Genomic DNA, 21,374 nt, shown 5'->3' with positions numbered 1-21,374 from the left:
GGGGTCCACCCAGTGGATGGGGGTCCTAGAGATTTGGTCCACACAGGTAGCAGAAGAAATGTCACCTCCCTTTTTCTAAATAACTCACTTCTATTAATGAGACCCCAAATCAAGTAGGTATTAAGCAGTCCCATCTTAGCCTCTGAAACCAAGCTCACTGTCTCCTAACAACTCCCAGTTCAACACATCTCCCCCATTCTGGACGTGCACAGATGGTCCCATGGACCTAAGGCTAGAAACTCCTTCTATTTCCTCAGGCTCAGCCCATTTTTGATGTTGAGTATCCTCAGCATCATAGCTTCTGTGAAAATGGTTGGTGGGACTATCGGATTCCACTTCTATGTGGTGCCTAGAGTAGTCACATTCATGGACACAAAAAACAGAATGGTGTTTGCCAGGGGCTGGGGGGACAAAGAATGGGCAGCTCTCATTTGCTGGATTCAGAGTTTCAGTTTTTCAAGATGAAAAGAGTTCTGGAGTTGGATGGTGGTGGTGGTTGCCCAACAGTGTGAATGCACTTAATACCACCAAACTGCACACTTAAAAATAGTTAAGAAGGTAGATTTTATGTGTATTTTATCACATTTTTTTTTAAGTGATGATTGGTGGGGCCTCTGGTTTCCCCACATCCCCAGGAGAATATCTCCTCCACCCCAGGCAGCTGGATCCCCACCCTCGTGGCTTCTGGAGGGCCCAGGGCCTCCAGAAGACCCCTGTGCACACCCCTCTGAGAGAGCTTGGAGAACAAGTGAAACCATTAGTACCCTCAGTGCACCGCTGGCCCCGAATTCGGTCCCCCCGTGGGCCAGCCTCAAAACCGTCACCCAGCCCCATCTCCCTTAACCCTTCCTCCCCTCTAGTTCCAGATCTCTACCTCCCCGTCAACTGAATTTTTGACAGTGTCACTTAGACTCACTTCTATTCCTCACTAACCATTCGGCACCCAATGCCCAACTGCCACCTTTCTTCTCCTTCCCCCCCACCCCCAAAAAAGCCTGCCCTGGCCACATCACTGGTGGTCTCCTAAGTCCCAAGGCCAGTTCCAGCCTTTGACGTGGCTGAGCATGCCTTCCTCCAAACCCTGTCCTCCTGGGCCTGCAAGATGCCCTATTCTCTTGGTTCTTCTCCTACCTCCCTGACCGTTCCTGCTCCATCTCACTCAGGGACTCTCTTCAAAAGTTCCAGCCCAGACTTCCTGCTTTTGGTACTAATCTACACAATCATCCTGCTTAATCTCATCCTCTCGAATGATGATTCAATTAAAAAAACAAAACAAAACAAAACACCTCTCAAGGCCAGGCATAGATCCATATAATCAACTGTCCTCAGGGTACCTCCCCCTGTCCCAAACTAGACTCCTCATCTTCACCCCAGACCTGTTCTTCCCCACTGTTCTCTAACAAAACTGCCGACACAGTCGTCTGCCCAGTCTCCCAAGCAATGAGCCATAGGCCGTAAGAAGCATCCTGGACTCTCCCTCCCTCTCAAAGTTCAGCCTGTCTCTAAGTCCCATCTTATTCTCCTAAATTCTTTCTCAAAGCTTCCTGTCCTCTCCATCTCTGCTCCCACTGCGGCCTCGCCCTCTCTCAGCTGGATTCTTGCAATAGCCTCCTAACTGGTCTCCTCCCTGTGGCCTAGCCCTCTGCTCCCCCACGCACAACGCCACAGAAGAATCTCCTGAGAAGGCAAGCAAGACCAGGTTCCTCTCTGACATCATCGCTCCCCTCTGCTCCAAGAGAAAATCCTAGCGCCTAACTGCGGCCTCCAAGCCTCTCCAGGATCTGGTCTCCCTCTAATCCACTTTCCGCAGAGCTGTCAAATATGTATCTCCAAAGGGCACAGTTGGCTCAGACTCCCTCTCCCCTCACTTCTGCCTCTGAGTCTCTGCTCTAACCCTTCCCCACCCCACCCCCCCAGTGCTCATCCCCACCTCCCCCACACTGACAGTCACCTGAGTAACTCCTACTTCTCCTTCCAGAAGCAGCTCAAGGGTTGCCTCCTGGGAGAGCCTGCCAGCCCCTGACCTGGGTTGCTCCCCGCCCTCCCCAATCCCTTACCATTTCTTCTAGAACTTGCCCTTGTCCTGCAATTTACCGCCCCAACTTCCCCAGGAGCTGTGAGCTTCCTAAAATGCTGCCTTTCCTTCCTGAGACCCCGGAGTCTAGCATGGGGTTTGGCACACGGAAGGTGCTGAATAAATGTTGGGTAAGTGGATGAGTAACTGAAGAAATGATCTATGTCGAACGCATACCTCTCACCAGAGCCTCCAACTCCCAGCTCTACCCAGCCCAGAGCTTGGCACACAGTAGGTGCTCACCTATTTTCTGAATTAATCTGCTTCAAAGCCAGGTCTGGGGGAGGTTGAGCTATGATAAGGGGAAAGGGATGGGAAAACTTAGCCAAAAGAGACGCCTGGGGTGCACCGCAGTGGGGGAAGGGGCAATAGGGGTGCCTGGGAAGGCGGGAAGAACTAAGTCCCCAGACCGCTGTCCCTCCGCGCCCCGAGGTCGGCCGGAGTCCCGCCGGGCGAGTGCGCCTCCAGCCCCGCAGGCGCAGGACCCTCGCGGTCGCCCGGCAGCTGAGACCCCCCCGGCTCGCGCGCTCGGCGCTCGGCGCTCGGCGCTGGGCGGCGTGTGTGTCGCTTTAAAAGCTCCCTCCCGGCGCGCGGGGCCGGCCCCTTCTCTGACAGCGCCGAGCGAGCGGAGCCGAGCGAGCCGGGCGGCCTTTGAGGGAGCCAGCGCCCGCCCGGGCGGCCAGTCCGGCGGGGGGCGGCCGGGGCGCGGGCGGCGCGGCGGCGCGGCGCTCGGGGAGCGGGCCCAGGCCCGCGGAGCCCCGGCGGGGCAGGGCAGGGCGAGGCAGCGGAGGGAGGCCCAGCCCCGACCCCGCGCCGGTCTGCCCCACCGGCGGCGACCCGGCGCGCCCGGGGGCTGGCGAGGCGGCGAGCCGAGCGGGAGCGGGCGGGGGGGGCGGCGGGAGCGGAGCGGAGGCTGAGAGCCCCGTGCGCCCGGGCCCGGCCCGGCCCGCCGCGCGCCCCCTCCCCGGCCTTCCCTGCGCCTCGCCTCCTCCTCTCGCTCCACTCGCCTCCTCTGCTCCGCCCGGCGCCGCTCCCGCCCGCGCCCGGGCCTCCGAACCCAGCCCGGCCGGGCCCCCTGCCTCGCGCGCTCTCGGCCGGGCCCGGCGGGGACCCGGTCCCCGCGGCCGCCGCCGCCCCTCCCCCCAGGACCTTCCCGACCGCGGACTGAGCGGTGGGCGCGTTCTCGCCCCCGGCGGACGACGACGCCGGGCTGAGCGGACCCTCGCGGACGCTCCGGACTCCGTGGGTGCCGGAGAGCGGACCTTCTGGGTCCCGGCTGAGCGCGCCCCGGGCGCCCAGCGGTGCCGGCTCACTCCGGGCAGGGCAGGCAGACCCCGGCGGAGCCTGGAGCCGGCCGATCTGGACTGGACAGAGCGAATCCCGGACTGTGCCGAGCCCGGGGGATGCCGGGCGTGGGCTGAGGGGATCCCGGCGCCCTCCGATCCTTCCGACTTTGGCTCACGCGCTGGGACCGGCCCGGCGTCGCCTCGGTCGCCCTGCGCCCGGGTCACCTGTGGCCTCGGAGCCCCTAGCCCGCCGGACCCTCGCTCGTTCCCGACCCGGAGCCCGGCGGGGGTTAGGGGAGATTTTTCCTGCCCCCCTCCGTGGAGCGCGGAGGCCCCGCCCCCTCCCACCGTCCGGATGTCTCCCGTGGCTGCTCTGAGGACCTCCCTGAGGCCAGGGGCCGAAGGGTCCAGAGAGAGAAGCCCGCCCTAGGGAGGCTTGGGGGCCCCCCAACCTCCTCTTGGGGCTTGGCCCCCGACGCTGCTGGGAAGGAAGGCCGGTGCCCCCACCATTGGTGAGTCCGGGAGCAGAGCGGGGGTTCAGAGGAAAGGCGGGGCTGGGGAAGGGAGGGTCCGCTGGGAGTGAGGGCACCCCGGGGGCACTCGGAGGGAGGACAGATGACTGGAGAGGCCCTCTCCCGAACCAGCGGGACCAGGCCTGGCTAGGGGGTGGAGACACGGGGGATTGGGGGAGCTGGGGCAGGGTGCCCCGTAGCAGGCTGAGGACTTCTGCCTTTAAAGCAGGGGCTCCTTCATTTCCTTCTAGAGTAAGGGCTATGCTGTAGATAATGTGCCTCCACCACCCCTCCCCACAAAGAAAAAAAAAATCCCCAGCGACGAAGGGTGCAGGCTGGCGAGCGGAGGGAGGCAGCGGCTTCGCCGGCTGGTGCTGCAGCCTGGGAGGGCTGACGCCAGGCTTGCTCTCCCTGCAGGGGGCTGCCCTTCTCCGTCCAGCTCCCTTTTCAGAGCTACCCACATCTGGAGCCCCCTCCACATCCACATCTGGAAGACCCCAGCCACCGGCCCTCTGCAGGTGTCCGTTGCTCCCCAAGACCTCTGTCTTTGCAACTGCCTAGGAGTTGTGAGGGATTACTGCTGCCTTCCCCCATCCCAAGGGCATCTCTTACCCTTAGTCCCTGCAGAGTCATCCCCCTGCCTCTGTGTCCAGGCTCAGCCAGAGATCAGCTCAGCACAGGCACAGGCACTTCAAATCCTGGAGGCCACTCCTGAGACCCAAGGCCCCTCCCCCTGTCCTCCTGTGTCCTCACCTTGACCCCCTCTGTCAGACTCTGTCTTCCTCTGGGTGTCCCATTCCCCACCCAGAGGCAGAGGAGGCGGGGTGGCAGGGGGCAGGGGCCGGGTGAGGGCCACCCAGGGCCAGGGTGGGCTGGGGGGCCGTTAAGATGTGGAGCTCGGCCTGGCCGAGGGGGGCTCCGTGGAGGCAGACGCAGCGTGTGCCCGGCTGGGGGGAATATGGGCGGGCCTGCAGCGACGTGGTAAAGGATGAACATTCGGGGCGCCCCGGACCTCGGGCAGCCCAGTGACGACCCCAGCAGCGGTGGCCAGCGGGAGCGGATTCGACAGCGCATGAAGATGGTCATCGGGCAGCTTGAGGGCATCCTGCAGGAACTCAAGGAGGTGGCCAAGGAGCTAAGGGAGGTGAGTGAGGGGCCAGACAGTCCCCCGACCAGTTTTCCTGGGCCTGGCACAAAAACACACTCACATACGTGTTTCAGTGTGTGTGTGTACTCAAAGTCATGTGCACACGTGTCACTTTGCTGGGTACTTCCTTTTCCTTGTTCTCCTTTCCCCCAAATCTGCTTTGCTAGAAATAGCATACTCCAGGACTAGTGGGGCCCCAGTGTGGCAGAGTCGGCTTGGGCAGCATGTCGCGGGCCCAGGGTTCTGTGGTTAGCACTCAGCGCTGCCAGGTTGACAAATATAGACCAAATCCCACCATAGCCTCTTAGTGGGAGATACTCTTCTGGGGCCCAAGCTGACTTCTGACCCCGCCATCTGCCTCCCAGACACTGACCTGCTCAGAAGCGGCTCTGGGAGGGTGTTGACAGCCCTACTGAGGAGGCCCAGCTCAGAGCATTCTCCAGAAATCACACAGCTACTCAGAACCCTTGATCCTGGAAAAGTTGAAGCCAGCTATGCCCTCCCTGCCCTGAGGTGGGACTGCGTCCAGGGGGCTGCTAGTGGACACCAGAGTTCCTGTGTACATTGGGCGGCGGGGGCAGGAATCTCGTCTAAAGGCATGCGTCCCTGTCCACAGTTCTGAATGTTTCGGCCAAGGCTGAAAAGTCACTGAGAGATCCTGGGATGTGTGTCCCTCTCTGTCTCTCTAAGTGGAGCCCGGTTTAATGACTACTTCCCACATCGCTGGGGTAATGAGGTACACATGTCCTCAACCCTGCCCCCTGGGCTGTGTTCAAGCCCAAAATGCATGACCAGAGTTCTGAGCCACTGGACTGAATTTGCCCACTGGGTGCCATTATGCCAGCCAGGTGGGCTTTAGGCAAATTTCAACTCCCTGTAACCAGGGCCCCTGCAGAGACGGCAGAGCGAGTGATTTAACGGGAGTTATGGGTTCCTGCTTTCCCCAGCCAGCCATGCGGGAGGATGGGGGCTCCAGGAGGATTGAGGAGAGGGGGTGATGGTGGGTGCCAACTCCAGCCTGGCCTGAGAGCCAAAGAGCAGGAGATGTTTGAAGGGAGCTGTATCCGGAGCAGAGGGGTTGTGGAGAGGCTGGGACATGAACTGAGGTGGGGCAGGGCAGCCACTCAGCCCAGAATCAACCTCGTGGTCAAAGGCCAGATGCCCCTGAGCAACCCCTCCTCCCCCACCCTCATTGGTCCAAAGGACCACAATCCCTCTTCCTCCCTCCCCACCCCATCTTTTTCTCTATGCTCTATGGGTCCATCAGGGCCATGGGAACCATCTGGAGTCTCAGTCTTGGGCAGGGGCATGGGACCTATGCCAGAAAAGAGCCCACCCAGAAAAGAGCCAGGACGGACTCTAAGCCTGGAAATCATACAGCGCAGAACCTACTCTCAACTGAGCATCTTCCAAGATCCACCTCCCCTGTCCGCCCAGGCATAGCCCTCCAGAACTTAAAGACATCTCATGGGTCATCCATACCAGCCTTGTCCATTTTCTGTTTGAAGAACCTGAGGCCCAGAGAAGGCTAGGGGCTTATCCAAGGTCACACAGCCTACCAGGGGCAGAACTAACTAGAACTCAGGTTCCTGTTGCCTCTCCTGAGGCTGGAGCCGGTGGGCTAGAAAGCAATCTTTTTGCATTTTGACTGGGACCTTCTAGAGATGCTATCTTTCGCACATGCTGTGATGGTCTCAGGGGGGTGCCCTTCTGTGGATGAGGCAGGGAGATCAGAAGCACTAGGATTTATCTGCAGATCTTTTAGCTGTTCCCTCTCTCCCTTCTCAGCACATACACTCACCCACCCCCTGTCTTGAACTGCAGAGCCCCAGGTTCACAGGCCGTGCAGCCCAAAGGCCTGAGCCAGGACAGAGAGAGATGTGTTCCCTCCCCCATACACCCTGGAGGCCATGTGCCTCCACCCAAGACTTTGGCAGGTTGCTACGGCAACCAGCATCTACCCCGTATGCCACCGCCTGCCCGCTGCCAATGCACCCAGCCGGGAGGGGGGCAGGCCTCAGAACTCTCCCACCCCCCCCAGGAAGGGCCTGGACATGGGGTGATGGGCAGAAGCGAGTGTTGGGGAAGGCAGGTGAGGCTCTGGGAGGCCCAGGCAGAAGAGAAGTCACCATAGCTGACTTCCTGTAGGATGGGATTTGTCAGGAATGGGGTTACCCAGTGGGAGGGCCAGGCCTTGGTTTGGGGTAAGGGGTTGTGATCTTGGCTCGTGATCCTCCAAGGGGGCTTCTAAAGCTGGATCTACCTGGCTCTTCTCAGTCCCTTTGTGTGGCATTTTTCCATTGGGGGCATGGGTAGACCCAAGGTCGAGAGGGTGGAGGCAGGTACTTGTTTGCTCGTTATACCACCAGCTCAGGGCTCACTGAGCTGGGTTCTCATCCCAGGAGAGCAAAACACTTAGATGTGAAGACAAGATTCACATGCAAGACTGCCGGGGTAGAGCACAGGATGCTTGATTGAAGGAGCAAGGCCATCCTTCTCCTCCCCCTGCTGCTTAACTTCCCTAGCCCCAGATACCACTGATCATGGCAGACTCTCCTATCCTTTTGAGCACACAGCCTGAAATTCATAGAAAGACGAGAGACACTAAAGCGCTTCCTCCTCAAGCCCCTGAGCCTCAGTCTACTCATCTCTGAAATGGGGATGCTGATCATTCCCATCTCAAAGTGCTGTTACAAGGATTTATCTGGGGCTTGGCGTGTGGTAAGGGGGGGCTAGCACTCACAGCCCTAAAGGTTTGGGAGTTCCCTCTCCCATACCTCCCCTGCCCTCCCAAACCCCTGCTGCAGCTCTCACGGGGGCTCCCCATGTGATAGGAAGCAAGTTCTGTCCCACGGGTGGGGAAAGTACCTTAATGGACTAGGAGAGGTGAGGAATGCAAAAGTGCTTTGAAAGCTGAAACTACTGCAGAGGGATGTGACAGCCGATCATTAATTAGCCCTCATTCTCCTAGGTTCCCCAATACTCCAGGATGCCAGGCCAATCCCAGCAGGCTCTCGAAGCTCCACAAAATTCTGTGCATCTTAACTCAGAATGCAGCACAGCCCAGAGGCTAAGAGCATGGGCTCTTGCAGCCAGAGGTCTCTGATTCAAATCCAAGGTCTGCCCCTTTCCTAGCTGTGTGAACTTGGTAAAGTTACTTCACCTTTCTGGGCTTCTGTTTTCTGGCAAATGAGGATACTGAATTTTATGCCTCCGAGACCAGCCCCAGGCTTGTTGTAAGAATTAAACGTGATACCATATATAAAGTACTTAGCACAGAGATGGATACAAAACTAGCTCCACATCTTTTAGATATTATTAATGAGACATTCTTGCACTGGCCTGCTCCTTACTCCATGTGTGGCCTTGTTCTTTTGGAGTCCTGTGAGATTCTTAGCCATGATCGGAGTGGTCTGAGCCAGGCCCTGGCCTCCTGGCTGATAGCCTTCAGCATCTCCTGCAGTGGACAGTGCCACCCTCTTCCCGCATGGAAAGAGGCAGAGAGTGACACTGATGGGGGGACAGGGTCTCCAATGAGATGCCTTTTGAACAGAGACCCAAAGGGAAAGAGGGTACAAGACAAATAGATATCTAGGAGAAGAGCCTTCCGGGCAGTGGGAGCAGCTAGTACAAAGGTCCTGAGGAGGAAGTGTGGAAGTGTACTTGGCAAGTTCGGGATTAGCAAGAAGGAAGCCAGGGCAGCTGGAGTGGAGTGGACCAAGAGGAGAAAAGCAGGAAGGAAGGTCAAAGAGAGAGCAGGGAGTCAGATTACACAGAGCCTTGCAGGCCATGGTATGAAATTCAGATATACCCTCAGTGAGAACCCCACATGCTCTCCAGGAACCTCCTGCTTGTGGTTCTGGGTGGGAATCTGCCTCCCTACTGCTCTCCCAGTTCCCCAGCAGCTGGGGGGCCCCAAGGTCAGGGGCAAGGGCCCTCATCCTTGCCCTCCAGCTGTTGAGCTTATCTTAAGCAGTTACATGGCCTTCTCCTCCTCCCCAAGATGTCACTCAGCATGGGGGCTCATAAATGACCCTCGGGTTCACCATGGGGGAGACATAACTTGGCCCAGCTGCCCAGCTAGGGTGGCTGTGGAGGGTCCGCCCCCAGCCGATTTTCACGGGGAGCAGGCCCACTAGCTGTTGTGCAGTCCCCTGGGCAAGGGGCTGCATATGGGGTGGCATGGAGAGCCAGGGGCCGTGCAGGCACGAGATGAATGTGGCCCAGCCAGGAAGCAGCTGGGGCAGGAGAGGCTGGGGACCACGGAGCTGTGCCAAAGTGGGTCAGCTCCATCACCTGCAGCTCAGCAAGAATTGTGCGGAGTTTTTCTTCTTCTTCTTTTTTTTTTTTTCTCACCTTCCTTTCCTCCCTTTTCCCTTTGCGTTCCCCTCCTTTGGACAGATTCACGAAGCTCCCTGGCCAATTAGGCCAAATTGCAGGATGAGAGTCATGAATCACAGTCAACTCTCTCCTCCCTCCCCAGCTCCACAGCCCCCCAGGAAGACAATAAATAACATAATCACAGAATTAAAACATAATCAGTGGTCATAAATAATGCAGATCCCCAGTTATGTAACCAGCTGCCTGGGGAGCTGGGAGGGAGGGGAGGACGTAGCCGCTTGTCGAGTGAGATGAAGGGGCCAGAGGTGAGGGAGATACCAGTGCTGGGGCTCCTGGGTCCTCAGTCCTGGCTCTGGGGCCTTAGGGAACACAGATGTGTTTTCCTTGGAGTGGGGGCTCAACCAGGGTTGGAGGGAGGGCTGGGGCAGGCAAGATAGGGCTGCGGAATTCCTCAGAAAAGCAGCCCCCAGCAGTTTTTATAAGGCCCTCTGTCCCAACTCACCCACTCATCCAATGGCTGTATTCACAAAGAGTGTATCAATCCCTGTGCCAGACTGGGGGTGCCATGGTGGGCAAGGCGTTCCCAGTCCCACCCCTCGTGGGGCTTACTGTAGTCTAGTGGGGAGACATCATTCTTATAACATATATGCACATAAAAGTGTAGCTGTGATAAATATTGGAAAATATTTGTAGGAAAGGTGCAGAATGCCTTGAGAGCCTATACTAGGGAACCTATCCTCAGTGGAGCATCAGAGAAGATTTCCTTCTGGAAGTGAGATGGATGAGGAGCAAAGGAGGGAGCATTCCAGGTGAGGCCCAGAGGCCGAAGAGGGCTCGGTGGAGTGTGTAGAGCTGGTGAGGAGGCAGGCCTGGCAGGGTGGTGGCTGTCTGCTGGAGAGCAAAGGCCCTATGGCCAGAATGGGTAGGCGTTTGTGTTTGCGAAGCTCAGGGAAGTGCTGGAAGCAGAGGGGTGATGTGGTCCTGTTGGCTGATTACCAAGTGCTTTGAATGTAGCAGGAACAGGACAGGAAGCTGCCACCAGACGGGGACAGTGGTTCAGGTGAGGGAGCTGAGGCTGTGAGCAGGACAGCGGTTGGGGACGCCCTCAGGTTGGGGCCTGGGACCCCCAGCAGGTGTCACGGCCCTCAGCCCTGCCCTTCCCCTCTAGATCAGGCGAGCCTTGTTCTTAAGGTGCCAGGACTCTTGACTTGTGCTCTCAGCTTCATTCCTTCCAGTGTCTGGGCCTTACCTTAGTTTCCCCATCAGCAAGCCCAGTGAGAACGGTGACGTCAGCAGCGTCTCCATCCCTCTGGCTTTGAGGTTCTATGATTCTATGATTTTTATGTTGTCATTTCTCTCTCCATTCTCTCTTCTCCCCCTCTCTTTCCTTCTGTATATATAATTATTTCCCTGCACTCCAAGACAATCCCAAATTACACGCAGGCAAAATGATTATTAAATCTCAGGGAGAAATCACAGGCATCCGAAGCAGACAGGCAGGTAAGGTGGGGGCCTGCCCGCCCTCTGCCATCCGCACAGGCCCCATGAGATGAGGTACAGGGACCCCGCATACAGTCTGGGTACGCTTGGCACATCACTCCCCTTTCGGATCCTCACTTACGCCGTTCATCAGGTGGGTCTGCCTGTTCCTCGCGGCTGGGGCCAGATTCGCCTTTGAGCTTCATTTCCGCCTGGTTCTTAGAACCTCTTCCGCTTCCTTCTGCTCTGTCCAGAGACAGACCGACTTTAGGGAGCACAGGTGCCACCCCTGTGCTGGGACTTGAAATGCCCAATATGTCCCATTATTCCGCCACGGGCACTGGAAACTCCCATCAGCTCTGGGGCCTGGTGCCAGGGGCCTGGTCACATTTTAGCCCCCACGGGCGCACAGTGGGTTTTGATCTAGTCTGCATTGTTCTGCCTGATTCCTGTGCATCATGTCATTAAATCCTCACAACAGCCCTATCAAGTAGGTGCGACTAGAATTCCCCTTCACGAAGACACTTAGACACAGAGACACTGGGTAACTTGGCTAAGGTCACACAGCCCATCAGTGGTGAGGCCAGGGTTGGACCCTAAGTCTGACTCCAGAGCCCAGGTTCTGGAGTGCTTGGCAGTGCTGATTCTGCAGTTTAAAGCACAACCATATCTAGTGAGTCCCCATCACCTTGATGAGCAGAGGAGCGGCATCCCATTTTAGGACACCGAGACTTGGAGAGGGAAAATCACCTGCCTCGAGTTCCTTAGCCGAGACGTGGCCTACTTGGGATTTGACCCCTAGCCTCCCTCTGTCCTGTCCCTCCACAGCGTCAGGATGAAACCGGAGGAGGGCACTCTAATGGAGAAGGGGAAGTGCTTTTATGGGAAGGCTGCCTGAGCAGGTGGCCAGCAGGAACTTCTTGGGTGGGAAGGAGTGTGTCCAGGCCTGACAGCTTTAGGGATCCTGCCCTGTGCACCCCAGGTCTTCCTCACAGGGCATTAGGAGCTCTGCTTCTGGGCCTGGCCTAACCTCAGCCAACCCTGTGTGGTCACAGCCCACCGCTCAACCAGATTCCTGTTAGCTGTGTCCCCACACTTCTGCAGCAACGGACTCGGGCTCAGCTTGATCAGGGGAGTCTCATTTGAGGGTGTGACTGCCCCAGAGACGCAGGGCCTCCCCTCAGGCTGACAATGCCCTGAGGTTCTATGTCTTCACCAGCTTAAATCCCAGACCCCAGGCCAGTGGTTCTCAAAGTATGCCCCTGGATCAGCACCTGGAAACACGTTTTATATACGCCTTCTCAAGCCCTCTCCCCCTCCCCCCCACCAGGACCTACTGAATCAGAATCTCTGGGGAGTGGGCTGGTGCACACTCCCGAGTGAGAGCCCCCTGCTCTGGGCTGGAGCTCCCACCCCTCAAGTGGGGCTTGGGTTGAACCAAGGGCTTCTAGGGAATGTGAGCTTCTCTGAGGGAGGGGGAGTCACTCGGGGGTGGGGGACGTAAGACGGGGAGGGCAGATTGGAGAGTGGGGCCCTGTCCCCATTGTCTGCCCAAGCCCAGAAATCCCAGCAGCACCTCATGGTGGTGTGCAGTCTTGCAGGGGAGCAGCGGGAGGGGGTGGGAACCTCAGCTCCCCGCAGTTACTGGTACCTCTGGTGTATCTTCTAGAAGCTCAGGAGATGATCTCATGGGTGGAAAGCCTGACACTTGGTAGGTGCTCAGAGATGGGAGTTGATGTCACTTTTCTCACCAGTGCCCCATGGAGACTTTTCACTGCCTTCCTCATTGTTCTCCATGAAGTGCTGGTGAGGATGACAGAGCCGGGGTCATCATGCTCAAATAGTTGAGGTCTAGAGAGGTTGTGTGACTTACCTAAAGACACACAGAACAATGTCTAAGCTGAATGTGGAATCCAAGTGTCCTGACTCTCCCAGTTCTACAGGCTTCAGCCAAGTGTCCCCACCGCCCCTGGGGCCTGGGGCCGTGGGGAGTGGGCATCCCTAGGCATGGACACCCCAAAACAGCTTCTCAAGTCATCCCTATAAACACAGAGTCCTAGAATCTCAGAGATGGAAAGAACCTTGGAAATAAACCATTCGCCCAAGGTCCCCATTTGCAGATTGAAAAACTGAGCCTCAGAGGGAAAATGACTGACCAGGTCACTGGCAGACCCTCCCAACTCCTGACCAAGGAAAATTCCTCCTGGCCCATGGTTTTTGGCCTTGCTTTCGTCTTGCACTTTGGGGCACTCCCCCCCCCCCCCCCCACCGCCACCCCTCACCGAACACCTAGCACATCCCTGGACAGCAGTCATCCTCATAAAAGTTCGTTAGACTAGGAACTTCCTTAGCTAATTCATTCACTGACTGCTCTGACCCCGGGAAAAGGCACCGAAGAGGTGCCTGGAGCTGGATCCTGGGCTTGGTGACTCACTGCGTATGTCCTGTCCCTAGGTCTCTTGGTCCCTCTGCTTGGCTATTGTTGTTTGGCTGTTTTTGGTTTTGGTCAGAATCATTTCTCCTTCTCTTACTCGGTCCTCTCCCGACATCTCTGATGGGGTCTCCCTTTTCCCCTCACAGTCTTCATCCCCGATTTCTGTGCTGTAGGGCTGAGGCGAGGGGGTGTCCTGAGGCAGGCCACCTGTATGGAGACAGGGTGTCCCTTCATGTGGGGTGGGCGGGGTGCACTGACCTCGGCAGCTGAGCTGCCCCCTGAGTGCATGTAACGAGAGGCTCTGGGCCCGGGATGGGGGGGTTTCCCATTGCTTACCAAATATGCTTGTCTTATTCCTTCCCAAACGAGCCAGGGTTGATCTCCACTCATCAGGGGGCAGGGAAGGGAAGGAGGGAGGGGGCTCCAGGGTTTGTGGGGGTGCGGTGGTGGAGACCCACAGGGACAGCCCCTGACCAGTGGCACAGGCTGGTCCAGGATGCTTTGGAAAACCTGGGCAGAGTCTTCCTCATGGTCACCCTGTATCATTTCCTCTCCAAAGGTGCGTGTTCTGCTCATCTCTCCACTGAGTGGCCTTGCTGGAGTGCCAGCCCTCTGCAAACGGCTGCCTCTCGATCCAAGGAAAATGGAGCTCTGAGCACCAGGGCTGCGCCCAGAGCAGCAGCCGGCTTTGGGGGAGAGGGATGTGGGGGTGGATGGGGTGCAGGGCTGGAAGGAGGGGCTGAGGAGTAGGAAATGGGGAACTGGCCCAAACCTGCTCACCCTGGTCCAACATGGGCCCTCACCTGGCAGGCAAACCTGTGACCATCCTCTGGGGCTATGAGCCAGGCATCTAGCAGGGTGGGGCGGGGGCACGCTCACCCCCACGTGACGCTAGACCCCCTCACTCCTCTCTCCTTCCCTGGCCAGGTGGTGAGCCAGATCGATAAGCTAACCTCAGACTTCGACTTTGAACTGGAGCCGGACGACTGGACCACGGCCACTGTGAGCAGCACCTCCAGCAGCGACAAGGCGGGCGTGGGCGGCCCCTTCGACCTGGGGCACCTGGACTTCATGACAGCTGACATCCTTTCGGACAGCTGGGAGTTCTGCTCCTTCCTGGACGCGTCCACCCCCTCGGACTCCGTGGACGGCCCCGAGTTGACCCGGCCAGGGGCTGGCCCTGACTACCGGCTCATGAATGGCGGCGCGCCCATCCCCAATGGGCCACGGGTGGAGACCCCGGACTCCTCCAGTGAGGAGGCCTTCAGTGCTGGCCCTGCGAAGGGCCAGCTGCCCCAGCGGACCCCAGGCACGCGCGAGAGGGTGCGGTTCAGTGACAAAGTGCTCTACCACGCTCTGTGCTGTGACGATGAGGAAGGGGACGGCGAGGAGGAGGTGGCCGAGGAGGAGGTGGGCCTGTCCCCAGAGCCACCCCGTCCAGAGGCCCATGTGGGCCTCCTCAAGCCCTCCCCCGCTCCCCACAAGCCAAGGCGCTCTCTGTTGACCAGCCGCCGCTCAGGCCCCACCTTGGCCCCTGAGCAGACCCGAAGGGTCACAAGGAACAGTAGCACCCAGACGGTGTCAGACAAGAGCACTCAGACGTTGCTGCCCTACACGGCTGCCAAACAGAAAGCCAAGGGGAAAAACTAGGGGCCAGGGAGGAGTCTGGGGGGTGGTGGGCATATAGAGCTATAAATATATATATATATATATATTTAAACAAACGCAGTCATAATAAAATTTTAAAATGCGAAGGATCTAGCCCCAAAGGCCCCAGAGCTTTCACGGAGCTCATCTTAGACACAGAGATGCCTTCTTACCATCTAGGTCCCAGGAGGTATGGCCAGAACCGCCCTCCCTTCCTTGTCATTGCAGGGCTCCTGAAAGGGGTGTCCAAAAGTATGTAAATTCGGTGGGAGAGGCCTAACCTGGGATTCCTCTTGCAGGGCCCTGAGCCTAGTGGTGGAGTCTGGCTGCTGGCCTGGGCCCTGTCCTGAAGGGGGTTTATCAGCAGGTGGCAGGCTCCCCAGGAGCGGTGCCCAAGGCCAAGGCTAACCATTGGTCTGACTGCGGGACTGAGGGCCTAGGGGTGGTGTCACCCCAGCTGGGCCCAGGATCATTTATATCCACCCCCCCATGCTTTCTACTGCAAGCCAGACTTTTGCCTCTCCTTCCCAAAGGCAAACTTACCTGGAGATACACAACCCCACCCCACCCCCACTTCCATCTCAGGGTTACCCAGGACACAGAGAAGGAGCAAGCTGCTGCCATGGGGCAGGTCTCCATGCTGGGGAGATGGGCTTCCCCAGACCCTGGAGGACCAGGCAGGCTAGGTTGGGCAGCGGCTTGTTTGGAGAGACTCGTACACCCCCAATCCTCCGAGCCCCCATCCTCAGCTTTGTCCCCTAAGGATGGAAGACTCAGGGCAGAGCCTCAGCCAACGCCTGACTTGGCCTGGTGCAGACCTGAGGCCCATGTGAGAAAGCAGGCAGAAGCCACTGGGGGGCTGTGAACCAGGGCTAAAGGCAGGCTCCTGAACTCCTCCTGGCAGGCAGACCCAGAGAGGAATCCTACAGCCTTACGCTGCCCCTGCTTCTTCACACAAGGACCCTGAGCCCACTTTAACAGGTCTCGAATGCCACCAACAGAGACAAGATGGGAGCCTACAGGTAACAAGGCTTCATCTGGGGTGTGGCCTCCACAGGGACAGCATCTGGATATCCTGAGATAATAATCATAATCATTGCTCACAGTGATTGGGCAGGTCTCTATGCCGCTGCTGTACGGAGTATGTTTTAGAGCATTGTCTCATTTGATCTTCACAATAACCTGATAAGATAGGAACTCTTACTATCCCCATTTTTCAGATGAAAAGACTGAGGTTCAGAGATGTCACGTAAGTGGCCCGAAGTCACAGAGCCTGTGCCACCCTGCCTCCCATGAGTGTGTGGTTTCCAGGCTGTACCTGGCTTTGCTATCTAGCAGCTGTGTGACCTTGAGCAAGTCCATTTGCCTCTCTGAGCCCATCTACCTCGTCTATAAAATGGGGCTGATAGTCTTCACCTACCTCACTGGCTGCTGTGGGGCTTCGACAAGATAGGAAGTGGAAAGGAGCTTGGAAAGTGCCAAGGCACTGGACAGGCACTGTGGTCAATGTGACCCCAACCTGGACTCCAGTGTTTTCCAGGGTGAGGAGCATGGAGGGGGGGCGGGGAAAGAAGCCACTCCCATCGACTGGGAGCCGTCCCTGGGTCACTGCTTTGCTTTGTCCCCCGACGGCAGCTTGCGGCCCGGAGATCGCTGCGGCTCGATCCGCCGCCCCTCGCTCAGAGCAGGGAGGTGGTGGACGTCCCTCCTCGGGGGTCTTCCTGCTGCACATTTCAATTAAGACAGAGTTACAGCCGCCCAGGACCCGTTGGGAGGGGTCTCTGCTCCTGGCAGCGCCACCACCCCTGCCTGAGCCCCAGCAGTGGGGAGACAGAGATGGTGCCGGCCAGTCTGGAGCAGAGACCAGTGATGGTCTATCAGCATGCTATGGGCCGGGCCTAGGACGTGCTGACTGCAGTGTGGGGGTCTCCCCTCAGGCCTGGGCTGAGTTCAGAGCTCAGAGCCCTGAAGCCTCTGGGGTGGAAATCCATGGGTTGGGGGGGTGGGGCGTGCTAACTCTGCCCGGGCCTGGCCTGAGAGCCAGGGGTCTGAGCCCCTCTGTCAGCCCCAGGCCACTCTCAGGCAGTTCAGTGACAGGACGTGGCTCAGAGGAAGCATGCCAGGGGCTCCTCTGAGGAAGGGGCCAGCTGGGGCCTGCCCTGTCTGACCGCAGGGAAAGGGCAGGCCAGGCAGTCCCCACCCAGGTCTGGGCACACCTAGCTCTGAGGGAGGACATCCATTTCTACCTCCCAAACTTGTTTTTCCTCTCTGAGGGCAAGACTGTTTCTAGACTTACAGCCTCTGGGCTTTACAACAGTCAGGGAAAATAAACGTACAGAATGGTCCCCATTTCACCAAGGGGAAACGGACACCCAGAGCCAGAAATCTCCGAGACAGCCCTGGGCAAGGCACTGTCCTCTCCCAGAACCACTCCCCCCACACCATGCACCCAGCCACCCACTCTGGCTCTGGGATTCCACGTGGGCATGGCTGACATCTGTCAGCTGTTCCCTGCCCCACCACCTGGCTACTTGCCTCAGATGGCCCAAAGGTGCAAGGGGGGCCTGGGAGAGGAAAATAGGTAGAGGTTCTGGAAGGCCAAAGAAGTAACTGACTCCTCTTGTAATTAGGAGTGGTGTGGGATCCCCGTGGCTTGCTTATGACTTGAAACGCAGAACCCAGGGAAAGAACCGTGGCCGTCAGAGCTGCTGAGCCATGCGTGACAGATAGGAGTCATAACCATCACGAACAGCTCATGTTCACTGAGCGTGTACTATGCGCTGGCCAGCGCTCTAAGCATGTGCCTTATCTCATTTATTCCTCACAGCAAATATGAAGTAAGCAATCTGATGCACGCCTATTTTCCAGATGAGAGCAATGAAGCTCTGAAAAGTTAAATAACTTGCCTAGGGGCACAGGGTGACTGATGGCACCAGGATTTGACCCCAAACCCAGTGACTCTGCACTCCACCTTCTGCTGCAGCTCAAATCCATGTGGTGCCAGTACTCTGGTCTCTGGGGGTGAGGGAGGGGGCTGGGGGTCTGAGAGTCAGGCGGCCTGGTGGGGATGAGGAGGAGCTGAGAGCAGGAAACCCGTGAGTGACAGTCAGTCTTCTGAGAGCTTGGCGATTGGTGATGTCAGCGCCATGGACGGAGCTTGGCACCAAATGGATTTTGAGTTGGATAAATGTTGGTTGGTTGAATGAATGAGCCCCATTTGCAGACGGGCATCCGTTGTGGATTCATCCAATCAAATGGTATTGTAGACCTCCTATGTGTCAGGTCTCATGCTGCTTATGCACATGCATACACACAACCCCCCTGTGAGGATCCGGTCTGGTATGGCTGGGGGCTGGGCGGAGTCAAAAGGGAAGGGTGTGGGGCTTCAGTGGTAAGGAGCCAGAGGTGACGCTGGGTCCAGACTGTGGTCCCTGGGAGAGGAGCCAGGAGCATAAGGCAGCAGAAAAGCTTGGTGAGGAGACCAGTCTTAATGAGGTGGGCACTGTGGCAGTGTCCCCAGTGTCTGAGAATAAAGAGGCACCATTATCTCCATTTTATAGGCAATGGACAGATGATCTAATGTACACACATGGTCTGATGGGACCAAGGGGCAGAAAGGACAGTAAACTATTCAGAGACCCCAGCACCATCCACACACCCCCTCCCTTAGAGGCAAAGTGAGGCTATTTTGTTTTTTAGATTTTATTTATTTTCAGAGACGGAAAGAGAGCGGCAGGCAGAGGGAGAAGCAGGCTCCCCGCTGTGAGCAGGGAGCCCGATGTGGGGCTCGATCCCAGGACCCTGGGATCATGACCTGAGCTGAAGGCAGATGCTTAAGTGACTGAGCCACCCAGGTGCCCCAAAGTGAGGCTATATTGACGGAAAGGGGAAAGGGTGATAAGGAAGCTGAGAATGTGAGGCAGGCCCAGCCTTCCACCCTCCCACTCCTGAGCCCCCTTCCTCTGTGCCAACCCCTCTATCTCCCACTGTCCAGCTGTGACTTATGTAAGAAAACTGACAGTTATTGACAGTTATTGATTACCTAGTATATGCCAGGCACTGGGCTGCATCTTTGAACTAACAGTAAATGACAGGTTTAGTAATGCCCAGCACATCATAAGTTACTCCATAATTATTTATTGAATACATGGATGAAACACAATCTTCACTTTATAGATGAGGATGCAAATGAACACACAAGGAATTTGTTCAAAGTTGCACAGTCAGAAATTGAGGGGGCCGGGAACTTGACATTGCTAGTATTATTTACACTATGTAAGAGCAACTGTTTATGGAATTCCTCCTCTTTGGTGTGTTAGACATTGTATGTTAATTATCTCACCTACTCTACAACACCCCTCCAAATAACGGACACCTTTACCATTTTACAGATGAGAAAACAGACCCAGAGAGGTAGAGTATCCTGTCCCAAATAACCAGCTCCTAAGTACAGAAACAGGATCTGGATCGAGACTCCCACATGCTTCCGGGGACCCGGAACCCCAGCAAGTTGCCAGAGCACAGATTTCCCTTGGTACAACTGATCAGTGCTCACCAGAGCTCAGGCCCTACCTCCTTCACCTCAGCCCCTCAGGCTTCTGGGAGCAGTAAGCAGGACTCTGAGAGCCCCCCACCCCCTGCCGCAGCCCCTGTTCCCTATGGGTCTGGGGCACTGAGGGGATGACCAGCAGAAAATAGCTCCAGGTCCAAAGTAACCTTTCCCCTTCTCTTATCTCCAGTAGAGCCTGGAAGACGAGGCCCTCAGCCCCATCCATGCCCACCCCTTTCTGGTCCCGGCTGAGCGGGGGCCTACGGTTAGGGGCTACAGTGTGGGCGAAAGGCTTCTGGGAGGAGGAGGGACTTGAGGTGGAATGCGTTTGCAATGGGGTAGAACTTGGGCAGCTGGAAGAGGGGGCCAAGGGCAGTTGGGGCCGGCAGAACTTTACAAAGATGGCTGGGGCGGCCGCTCAGCAGACAGCAGAGAGAGACCTCACCGCAGCAGAGGGTGCACGTTGGCACCATTTGGGAAAGATGGGAGCACCAGCAGCAAGGGACGTAAGAGTCTCATCACCCTCCTCAGAGCCACTGTATCCCCCTGACTGCGGGGAAAGGCATCCAGCTTTCCTGTCTAGTCCGGGACTGGGAGAATAGATTTAAGAGAGCTCAGTAAAGCATTAGCCAGGAGAGGCTCTCATGACAGGGACCAGCTTCAGTGAATGGATAAGAACAGCACATGATTAGCACATTGGTAAGTAAAATGGATATGCTAAAGCCCTCGAAATTCATTGTATCTTAACAGGTTAAACGGCCCTCCTGCAAAGCATTCTCACCTAACCTTCCTTTCCCGTTCAGGGCGGGCGTTGGGACGCTGGGGCCACATTGCCCCCTTCCAGGTGAACTAGCTGAGCCCCTGATGAGACCTGACTCTGCCCCCTGCCGGCCCCGACAGCCAGTTACATGGAGGAGCACGGCCACTGTCAACACCCACCTCTCCCACTTGACCTGGCCCCGGCCCTGCCAGCCGAGGAGACCGAGGTGGGTGACCTCAGGCCAATGCTGTCCAGGCCCAGGCACCATGCCTGATCAGATCTGACTCCCTGCCAGGAACACTCAAGCTCACACACCTGCCTGAGGCCCTCAGTTCCCTGGGCAGGCTGCCCCCTCTCTCTCCTATCCCTGCTGGAACACGCAGAGGGCAGGAGCTTCCCGCTGCGGGCGACCACATGGTGCTGCAGACCCCGCAGGGCATCCTCCCCGCCACCCGCCACGTTACAAGTGCCACAGAACCCCAGTCTCCAGGCACCAGCTCACCTACCGTTTGCTCTACCCCGCCCATCCTCCACCCTCAAGAAGGCAACACAGGGCAGGGCTCACTACAGGCCATAGCGTGTAGAGGAACAGTGGGAAAAGGTCCGGGGACCCTGACTTTTGTGGGGATTCTCTGTGGTCAGTGGCAGGGCCTTCCTAGGAGACCTCTGTAGGGACAGAGCCAAGCAGGATACTGATTATGGGAAGGGTCCCAGTGGAGGTTGTGACGCTAAGTCCACTTTGGAGAGTTGGGGAAGGGAAGAAGTTCACGGGTGACCCAGGAGTGCAAGGGGCAGAACAGAATTCTGGCACCATCTCTCCCCTTTGCCCCCACGACTGACCACTCCCTCCAGGGACAATGTCGGGAGGAGCTATATCTCACCCAGGGTGAGAGTGGAGAGTTAAATCCATAGAACTAACAAACAAGAAAGGATGAGTCCCAGGAGTGATGAGCCCAGCGTTTGGCCAGTGTGGGGTGAAGATAGTTGCGTGCAGCCTGTGATCCCAGAGGCAGGGGGTGGGGGGCAACAGAAGGTCTCTGGGAGAGGAGCCAGGAGCATGAAGCAAAGGATCAGCCTGGTGAGGAGGCGGCTCTAGGACAAGGCCCAGGGGTGCTCAGCCTAACGCTCCTCCCATGGACGGCACA

At 57.4% G+C, this 21,374-nt stretch overlaps 1 protein-coding gene across 1 annotated transcript; it reads left to right on the top strand.

Moving 5' to 3' along the window:
- Positions 1-3,175: 3,175 nt before the first annotated feature.
- Positions 3,176-18,648, top strand: INSYN1 (inhibitory synaptic factor 1). The gene is made up of 3 exons (XM_032417601.1): positions 3,176-3,872; positions 4,290-5,016; positions 14,201-18,648. Exons 2-3 carry the CDS (start codon positions 4,861-4,863, stop codon positions 14,921-14,923), a joined length of 879 nt encoding a protein of 292 aa, XP_032273492.1. The 5' UTR covers positions 3,176-3,872; positions 4,290-4,860; the 3' UTR covers positions 14,924-18,648.
- The last annotated feature ends 2,726 nt before the right edge of the window (positions 18,649-21,374 follow it).

The sequence above is a fragment of the Phoca vitulina genome, unplaced genomic scaffold (genome assembly GCF_004348235.1).
Source record: "Phoca vitulina isolate PV1807 unplaced genomic scaffold, GSC_HSeal_1.0 scaffold20, whole genome shotgun sequence".
Lineage (NCBI taxonomy): Eukaryota > Metazoa > Chordata > Mammalia > Carnivora > Phocidae > Phoca > Phoca vitulina.
Note: the sequence above shows the minus strand (reverse complement) of the source record. Positions and strands in the feature narration are given on the sequence as shown.

Bases quoted from the DNA above. Each gene is read 5' to 3' on its own strand.
- INSYN1 (XM_032417601.1), top strand. From the start codon at position 4,861: ATGAACATTCGGGGCGCCCCGGACCTCGGGCAGCCCAGTGACGACCCC. The intron at 5,017-14,200 runs GTGAGTGAGGGG...TTCCCTGGCCAG, and splicing joins TGGCCAAGGAGCTAAGGGAG to GTGGTGAGCCAGATCGATAA.